Source organism: Mizuhopecten yessoensis, unplaced genomic scaffold (assembly GCF_002113885.1).
Source record: "Mizuhopecten yessoensis strain PY_sf001 unplaced genomic scaffold, ASM211388v2 scaffold10591, whole genome shotgun sequence".
In the NCBI taxonomy this organism is placed as follows: domain Eukaryota; kingdom Metazoa; phylum Mollusca; class Bivalvia; order Pectinida; family Pectinidae; genus Mizuhopecten; species Mizuhopecten yessoensis.
Window position 1 is genome coordinate 730,643 of NW_018408623.1, and position 10,590 is coordinate 741,232.

General features: G+C 36.9%; 1 protein-coding gene across 1 annotated transcript in view; it reads right to left on the bottom strand.

Moving 5' to 3' along the window:
* Nucleotides 1-10,590, bottom strand: part of LOC110461236 — a 34,540-nt gene that overhangs the window by 13,674 nt on the left and 10,276 nt on the right. The window contains exons 2-3 of the mRNA XM_021514627.1: nt 604-770; nt 13-165 (exon numbers count right to left, since the gene is read on the bottom strand). Coding sequence (XP_021370302.1) covers nt 13-165; nt 604-770 — 320 coding nt within the window. The remainder of the gene's footprint in view (nt 1-12; nt 166-603; nt 771-10,590) is intronic.

The following is a 10,590-nucleotide window of genomic DNA, read 5'->3' on the forward strand; positions in this document are numbered from 1 at the left end:
CGAACTACTTACAAGTATCACATTGGCAGCAGGAAATACACTGTTGTACTCCTCAATCTTGCGCCTGAGTTCCTCTCTGTTAAGTGTCGCCTGACTTGGTTTCCGTGGCAACTTTTCATCAGGTATTGTGCCTGACCTGTATCCACTGTCCGTTTCATCTTTCTCCTAAAAAGAGTTATATCAGTGAATGAAGTTAAATGAGATACACCAACCCAAACTTCTTTCCTTAATTTTATGTGAAGCATCAAGGACAAACACTGTGACACAAACCTCATGATAGATGGGACCACTTTAAGAGTCACTTTTAAAATGCAATCTCACTGTAATGTCATAACCTAGACCTGGCTGTATGGCACCCCACCCAGTTAATTCATTCTGACAATAAGGCTAACCAGAGATATTGTTCCAATGGGAAACCCTTTGGACAGAAAAGAACCAACTTTTGATAAGTAATAAACAACATTTTAGAAAATTTAACATGCTAATAGATTGATAACACTTGGCTACTCTGAATGATCTAATACTCAAGGGAGATAATGTACACAAATTACAATTTGTAGTATCATCAAATTTATGTAACAAACTCAGGCTTTAGAAACTTACATTAGTGGCCTCTGACCCTGCATCAGCTGTGGTCTGTTGGTCAGGCGGGTCTGTGAGAGAGGTTTCTGCGGAGACCGGGTCAGGGGGCAGTCCCTCATCAACAGGTGATGCTTTGCATCCAAGTCGCACTAGAGGTCCACACGTCTGGTGACACGTAAACTGGCAATCTGTAAGGACAGAATAAAAACATCAATAACCTGGTAAACATTAACAGAGATACTTCAACAAACACGAATACAGTAGAACAACACCAAGATACAAAACATCAACAAACAGAAATATCTACAGCTCAAAGAATGTTAGCTAGCAAAAGTAAACAAACAGAAAACTGTCAACAATTTAGTTATTTAAATGTCAACAAAAAACTGCCAAAAAATATAGAAATATCAATGATGAACTGTCAACAAGTTTGGAAATGTCAACAGATAATCAGCTGTCGGTAAACAATCACAGATCAGCAAGGCCCTGCCATGTACCTGACCATACCCAGTCTATTTTTCCCTTAGAACTTTTTTAACCTTTTTTGCACATCTGCATATCGCAATGTATCAATTTGTCAAATCTTCAGAAAGATCAGTCTTTTGGATTCCGAGATAATCTCCAGAAACCAAAGTGTGGACAGATGGACAGACAGACACGGTGATCACTAAAGAGCACCTACTGACATCTGTCCCCCCCCCCCCACTGTGAGAATCCCCACACAACCTAATCATCCAGAATTATTCGTTACTATAATTTCATTTTTAATGTTCAGCATTTTCTCTTACATATGCCAACAAGGCTTATTTGAAGAATGTGTGGCTCACAGCAATATGGTCCAACTTAAGATATGTTTCTTTAAATGTGTACATACTGCATAGGAACAACGAAGCAGACTGAACCTTTCTCAGGAAACCAATTTAGCAGATGTAACCTCCCTAGTGAACAAAGCCTACATGTAGCAATTAAGGCCCACCAGTACAGGACACAAAGACTAACAGGCTGAACCATGATCATAGGCTACCGTGCTCAACTCATTCACCCCTGAAGACACATTTGAACTCTTCCCAATTCAAATGTTGGAATATTTCAATATGACACTTTCGAGGTGAATGAGTTAAAATAGACTTTACCCATGGTACTGTGTACCAAGTCTAGAATAATGAAACTTCCTCAAGAATACCACACCTAAAAGGTTGAACTTTTTTCAGGAAACTAAACTTTCTCCAAGATTTTGCTGAGATAAAATATAGGAGAACTGGACATGAGCACCTACTTTAGATTATCAAACAGAGACAGATACCTAGACTGGCCAAGGACTAGTTCATTAGACCAATGAATACTCAAATTCAACAACATGGGCGCTGTCTAAAGTAGAGGTGTAGCGTATATACACTGCTGTACAGTGGAGAGTGAAGGTATAGACCCATGTCTTCTGTCCATTAACCCTTTCACCACTGTAGACCATAATGGACTCATCCAAATCAATGCAGGGTAGAGCCTACCAAAGCTACATAGGGGTCAAAGGGTTAACTCATTCACCCCTATATATCTTAACTGGACTTGTCCAATCATTAGTCTGCTGGATAACCGAACTTGGTAGTGAAGTAGTGAAGCGGAGGTAAAACCTATCAATCAATCAAGTCCAGTCATTGATTTGGTAGGTTTCAAATGTGAATTTAGGGGTGAATGGGTTAAAGCAGAAAGCAGGCAAACTTGATGGACAGCAATATCATCAGAAGGAGGAGAAAAGGATTGCTGAATGAAAGTAGAAAGAACTATATAAATTAGTTGAAGAATCCGAGGGTTTCCCTGGCAAATGACGTTATTTCTTCCAAATAAAAGAAATTCATTAATTGCACATACATGTTGGGCTGACAGTAGTGTCCTCCATACACTGGGCACACAGATTCTGAACAACTCGCATCATGTGACGGTTGGTCTTCTTAAACATGTCCTTAGATATACTTATTACAACATCCACCAGTTATTCATTTGGCATTTGAAGACATCTCAGATTCTAAAATATATTATTCTGAGGTTCTTCTAGGACAATTGGTTGTATCTAGCTTCTCTTTCGATCTTCAGGTCATAAACAATAATCCTCACCAAAGGACTGGTCAATCTACACATACGAGGTACCATGTCAGTCCACAATGTACCATGTCAGTCCACAAGATAATGTCCTTATTGTACACCAGGTTTAGTATAGCTGAGGGTAAGTATTTATGCTCCATCCAGCCTCAATCATTTAAACAGTATGTATACAGACCACACTAAGTCCCATTCTGTCACCTATTATTGATGTGGTAAGTTATAAAGCTATTGTCAGCATCAGAAGCTAGCCAGGTACAAATTATTACCCTGACATTAGGTGACTTACACAATGGTATGATCTATTCTAGTACATAGAAAGCATCATTCCAGTATATAACAGGATATTGAGGTAGGTAACAGATGTCCAATGATTGGTATATAGATCTAAGGGCTACCAACAGGTATTAATAATTACAGCTATAGGCTATAGCTAACATGAGGATGGTTGGGTGGCGCAGTGGATAACACACTTGCCTTTCACCAAGGTGGCCGGGGTTCGATTCCCCTAAGGGATGTAAAAAGGTTTGGGGTCACTTGCCAGCCACATGGGTTTTCTTTAACCTCCCACATTAAGAACCCTGTGCGTTTACATCCAGGCCAACAAGAGTGATTAATATAGGTTGAAAATAACTTGTTTCATGATAATTTCATACATGTTGTAAAATAAACATGAGGTTTTTAAGGACAGTACATCTAGGGACTAAAGGCAGTGTATAGCTATAGGCTTACAATAGGTACACCAAATGAATAAAGACAGGTTTAATTTGAAGTTGGAAACCAATTACAGGTTTATCCAGGTATTTGAACAACAGTTAAAAGACTAAGGACAGCTACATATCTTTATAAGGAAAGCCTAAACACCTATTTACAGGTATGCAAGAATAACAGGTATTTACAAGGAAAAGCGACCTGATATGTTTTACTAAATGAACCCTTGATCATGATATATCTTAAATATAGAATATGAGTAACTGAATTAAATACCCACATTAAACTATTCATGAATATAATCTTACAATTAAACATAGACGTTATTGTCATAAAAGGATCTATAAGCATTAAAGAAAATAATCGTTCGTGGAATTACCGAATGTAATAACCAATGACAACAATGTTGTCCGATCAACAACACCGTATATACAAACTTATAATCGTCGGGGTCCCCGGGTACTGGTGACAACACAGAAGTGATCGAGTAGAGAGTAACTTTTTATATCTATAGCTGTTGTGTGTTTCAGGTTCTGAACTGAAAACATTTTAAGTTCAACTTCCACGAAAAGTAAATCTTCCTGTCTACATAATACCACTAAACCCATTCTATTTACCTGTATTTTCAGAACCTATTCAAAGATTTGGGTACAATTACTGAAAATTAGCATCATTGGTCATACTTCCTCAATTTAGGTTTTTCCTATGAGTCGACTTCTTAACAATGTACCCTATTAACGTGTGGGACATAGCACTCAGACCTATATACCGAACAATGTACACTATAATACTACAGGGTACCATATAATTGACCAAATTACCCCTGTTGAGGTGGGACTGAGTAGTACAACATTACGTCACAGTAATAAAGTACAGGATCACAAAGACCAACGTATTAAGTATCATTACTAGGACCACATGCTGTCTTGTATTGTCTGCATCATAACGCTCCCTTCCCACGACGCAACACCTAAACAATACCTCCGACCACTTGGCATTTTAAATCTGCGGCTAATAACGGGAATTGGGGATTAAATTCAAAAGCTCTTACAAGGTACAAAACACTTCTTCCAGTTTTAACGTGTAACTTTATCAGAAGATCAGCCCCTGTAGTATATTATATTATACCAAGATTCCTATCCCTGAGTCACACAGAATCTAAGAGACTGCCGAAAACTGACAGCTGCAGCCTGACTTTCAACACAATTCCGTAATAAGCTGTGTTGGCTTTTCAACACGATTTTTGCAATATGTTGCATTGGTTCACCAAGGTTTTATGACAACTTCAATATCTTGTACATGTCCTGTAAATTAACCTCCAATTTCACAGTAACATGCAGTATAGCTGTTCAGCTGGAGTTTTTTTAGTTTCACCTTCTATGACTGTTCAGTAAACTAAAGTGGTCTATTTATGGTACACATACAGTATAGCTGTTAAGTAAACTAAAGTGGTCTATTTATGGTACACATACAGTATAGCTGTTCAGTAAACTAAAGTTGTCTATTTTGGGTACACATACCGTATAGCTGTTCAGTAAACTAAAGTGGTGGTCTATTTATGGTACACATACAGTATAGCTGTTCAGTAAACTAAAGTTGTCTATTTTGGGTACACATACCGTATAGCTGTTCAGTAAACTAAAGTGGTCTATTTTGGGTACACATACCGTATAGCTGTTCAGTAAACTAAAGTGGTGGTCTATTTATGGTACACATACAATATAGCTGTTCAGTAAACTAAAGTGGTCTATTTATGGTACACATAGAGTGTAGCTGTTCAGTAAACTAAAGTGGTCTATTTATGGTACACATGCAGTATAGCTGTTCAGTAAACTAAAGTGGTCTACTTATGGTACACATACAGTATAGCTGTTCAGTAAACTAAAGTTGTCTATTTTGGGTACACATACCGTATAGCTGTTCAGTAAACTAAAGTGGTGGTCTATTTATGGTACACATACAATATAGCTGTTCAGTAAACTAAAGTGGTCTATTTATGGTACAGATACAGTATAACTGTTCAGTAAACTAAAGTGGTCTATTTATGGTACAGATACAGTATAACTGTTCAGTAAACTAAAGTGGTCTATTTATGGTACACATGCAGTATAGCTGTTCAGTAAACTAAAGTGGTCTATTTATGGTACACATCCCGTATAGCTGTTCAGTAAACTAAAGTGGTGGTCTATTTATGGTACACATACAATATAGCTGTTCAGTAAACTAAAGTGGTCTATTTTGGGTACACATACCGTATAGCTGTTCAGTAAACTAAAGTGGTGGTCTATTTATGGTACACATACAATATAGCTGTTCAGTAAACTAAAGTGGTCTATTTTGGGTACACATACCGTATAGCTGTTCAGTAAACTAAAGTGGTGGTCTATTTATGGTACACATACAATATAGCTGTTCAGTAAACTAAAGTGGTCTATTTAGGGTACACATACAGTATAGCTGTTCAGTAAACTAAAGTTGTCTATTTTGGGTACACATACCGTATAGCTGTTCAGTAAACTAAAGTGGTCTATTTATGGTACACATACAGTATAGCTGTTCAGTAAACTAAAGTGGTCTATTTTGGGTACACATACCGTATAGCTGTTCAGTAAACTAAAGTGGTCTTTTTAGGGTACACATCCTTCTATATTGTCTTCACATATAAACCAATAGAACATTCACTATGTGTCCGTTTAAATTTCCTTCTTAAAGCTTCGACAATACTGTATTTATCCTTTCTGAAATATTTTAGCACTTTTCATGCTAAAGCATATATGCTAAATTATGATAAACCCTTAAAACATCATCACTATATTTTCTCTAGGGCCCTATAGATATGCAGAGTGTTATATCATGATGCAGACTTGAAACTCATCGATGATAAATAAAATATTTACACGCAAATATCAGAATGTTAACAGTATATTTGACAAGCGTGTACCTTTGCTCCAAAGTTTGCATTTGAAAATATACTTTTAACGCAGCTTATCCTCGTCAACCTATAATTTCTACTCCATCAGATCACTGTCACAACCTCACCAGAGATCTCTGTGTCCTTAACAGAAAGTAATAATAGTTTCTATACATCATATGACATAAAAGTTCGAGAAGTTGAATTACAATTAAGTTGCGTAGCCGACTACGACAGGGAAAAGTACCAAGAGTGGTCTGTACTATCGTAGGAAACAGGAAACAGAAACAGATTTTTTTATAAATATCTGGGTAGTTACCAAAAATTATCAAGTGATGTACAAAATAATTTTGAAGTGGATGATTAATCCAATGGTCTGAACAACTGCATCACATTCCAAGTGGTGTATCAGCTAGCTGAATATAAACTTTTTTTCACATATAAAAAAGTTAATTAAATTCAAACTTTTCTATGAATTGATTTACTTACATCCAAATCTAACAATCAATTTCAAAAACATTAGAGTACATGTCTTATGCTTTTTAAATCCATATGAACTGTTCCATTACATGGATGACAAATACCCTCGCATTTGCATCAGCCTTGTGCAACGTCGGTGTATATACGTATATATCAGTAATTTCTAGGGCCCCATCACATTAATATAGCTATCAAATTTTGAGGAACCTAGCATAATTTTTAACTTAAAGTATGCAGATGTGCCTCATCAGGTGACTCTGGGGCTATTAGGTTGTCCTCAAGGTGACTTTGAAAATACATGAATTGAAAATGGTCTGTCTGCGACAGGTGTTGTGTTACTCCTATGACCTTCATCACCAGAGAGACACACTGAAACCCTTCATCTTAAACAGTTGTATATACATGTCTACCAACCTGTGTAATATTTCACATGTATATATATACGTATCTACCAACCTGTGTAATATTTCACATGTATTTTTTTACATTTGTTAGCAACAGTGACTTCTCCAGAAATAAATAAAATTGCATTACAATTTATTTCTTCAAAATAGGACTGTTTCATGTTTCATGATGTATTTTGGTAACGTATGTGCAAACGTTTCAAAAACAAAACTTAAATTGCGAAGGCAATGATAAAAGTCTGAGCTTACTAGCTGGGGTTGTTGGAGAATTTGTTCATTCAGTTTTTGCAACTTCCTGGATTATTCAAACTAAGTGCAACTCAATTAAAATTAGATTAAAACACAAGTGTAATTAATGCTAATAGTAAATTGCAACACCGATTTAGAACTTTTTTATAACATGTATTTGCAAATGTATTTTATCCATGCCAGCTGAATAGAGTCATTAAGAGGGAGTGTAACTACTGAAAGAACAGACGTCTATCCCTACTCGGCCAAATCTATCCCCAAGACAGCCATGTACATTGACTGTTTGTGTAAATTACCATGTAGGCTGGAGGAAAAAACTAATCAGACTGAAGTCAAAAACACATGTGGCTGGGCAGGTAGAAATTAGCTGATGCAGCACACGACAGATGTTCTTACCCTAACTCAGTGTTAAACACATCATCAGCACTCGAACTGTACACACACTTAACAAATTATCTACAAAGTAGTACCATTTTCACTATGTTTATAGTCAATATAATTAGATACACTACATATAAAGCATTACTACAGTGTACATGTAGTGACTAGTTAGAGGATATTTAATTTGAGCACTTCACTCACCAACATTACTCTTGATGTTCTATGTGTAAACTTCAGAACTATATTGACCTTCAATTATGACTTAAAAATAACAGGAATGAGGTGTTCTTTGGGCTATAAGTTTGATCTTCAAAACAGGAAAAAAACGAAATACTAAATATAGTCAAACGCTCATCTATATATATACATCTCAATTTGGGTTTAGATATCAAATTTCAATACTGCATTTATCCTACAATAAACCCAGGGAGCAGACACAGCAACTGGAACTCAAAGGATGAGGTGGGGTTATTGCAGGAAAATAAAAAAGCTTTTGTTAATATTTTTACCGAAAAATATTTCACATGGGTGGGCTTATTACCAGGCATGGGCTTATTACCAGGCATGGGCTTATTGAAGGACAATGAAATAGTATTTGTTAGTATTTTTACTGAAAAATAATTCACATGTGTGGGCTTTTACCAGGCATGGGCTTATTGCGAGATTGGTATGTGTATGATGCTACAGTTTTGGATCAAGGAAGGATATATACCATGTATAAGTACAACCCTAAATTAACTTAGTGTCACTGTATATACCTACATCACAGTATGCCTGCTGGTGTTAGTATCATGATATTTCCATTACATGCCAGGTGGAGTGAGGACCCTGGTAATGATGAGATGCATGTTTCCACACACATATACACATCACTCATTGTTAATTTCCTGTTTCTCACAGACTACAGATGGTTGGCCCATTCATTGTCTATAACACCAGCGTACACCTCCACAACACACAGTAGCTCAGGGCAATTATTGAACTCCATAAACATGTCATGTAGGTATATTAGCTTAATATATATAAAACAGATGCACAGTTGAGAAGTTTAATCCTATAAATTCATTGAGTTTATTCATGGAAAAACCTTCCCTGAAAGAACTTATCCGTTTTGTGTGGAGAATTACCTGTCTACTGAGTCAATAATGTGTTTGATTTATGACAAATGTCAATCCCAAACAGTTAAAACCACAACACTTTACAACTGGGTGTTACGTATTACCATGTGTGCTGAGGATTGACCCCAATGATGTAGTATATGAATCATGTAGCTAGGACAATTTCACTCAGATAGTGACAACCTTTCTTCATAGTTTTCTCCTGTTTAACAATAAATAAGTTTCCTCCTGTTTAGCAATTAATAATGTATTCATTGTTTATCTAGAAACTCCATCACAAAATATGGTATTTCTTTGTCTGAAACTGTTAAAGCCACTGTATGATAGGTGACTGACATAGCTACCTAAGCACACAGAACATGGACAGATGATAGATGATGCGGTTTTGCCCTCCCCTTCCCTCCCCTTCCCTCCCCTTCCCTCCTTTATTTTTGGGTGTTTGTGATGGTTTTCTGTGCAGTCTTTGTTTTGGTGTTCACTAATTTTCTGTTGCCTATACATGTCATGTTGTCAGTTCCAATTTTGTTCCTGTGTTTTCACACTATGGTATATGTGTCCTATTTTACTTAACATTTGATAGCCAATGAAAATTTTGATCTGACACTACACCTTAGGGATTTCAAATAATCAAGGTTTCCAAAGGAAATCTTTTCTCCACAGCTTTAAAGTTAAACCTTTAACATTGTTGGAGCAACTGGACGCTTAGTTATTTAGGAAACTTACTTTCAAGTAATTTTAACATTCAAATGTCATTATGGTGAAGGAATGGGATGCTCAGACCAGAAAAGGGCAAGGAAGAGATTTGTTCAGGATTGAGCACTTATTCTGTCAATACGGTATCCACAAATATATAAAAGGGACTTGAGCAAGTCTACATAATATTAAATTTGCTCATCAGATTCCATTGAATCTGTCAAGTAAGGCATCTGATCTGGGTGTGGGCTATATACAAGGAAGACCCCCTCTAGGGTAAACTCTGGCAGTTTTAAAACCAGTATTTCTAATACTGAGATGCAAATATTCTCATCAACCACTATCAAACCCAACTTTTTAGGGATTATGTTTAATGGAGTACGAGGCAAGTAGATTAAATGTTGGTGTTTTTCTGGTGGTTAAGTATGGATGGTATATGTAAAGGGGATTAAGAGCCCAACAACCAGTCCTGTCCAAACAAACTATATCCCAATAATTCATTACAGATTTATTCCATTTCCCCACCAGCACGCTGAGCTCCCTGTATACATACATCCCTATGTCTCAGCACATGGCCTGGGGAGAGTACAGTCTGCAGGGTAGGCTTACAATATCATCACACCCCACAGAATTAGTTTTCGAAACATCCACAATTTTAAACAAACAATGAAGCTTGATGCAGAAAGTATCAATATTTGAACACTGCAATGAGAATATTTAAGCTTTTCCTTAAATGTTGAAATAGGTCTTCAGTTGCTCTGATAAAAGCTGACATGGCCGCCATGTTTGAGCCCCTTCCCATGTTGTACATGTCCACATTATCTGTGAGTAGATCTGTGTGTATGTCTGTCTGTACCTACAACTCCTGGGAAGTGTGGGGAGGGGGGAAATCTGGTCCAATATATCCCCTTCTGTGTGTATATCTGTCTGTACCTACTACTCCACAGAAGTGGGGGGGGGGGGGGGG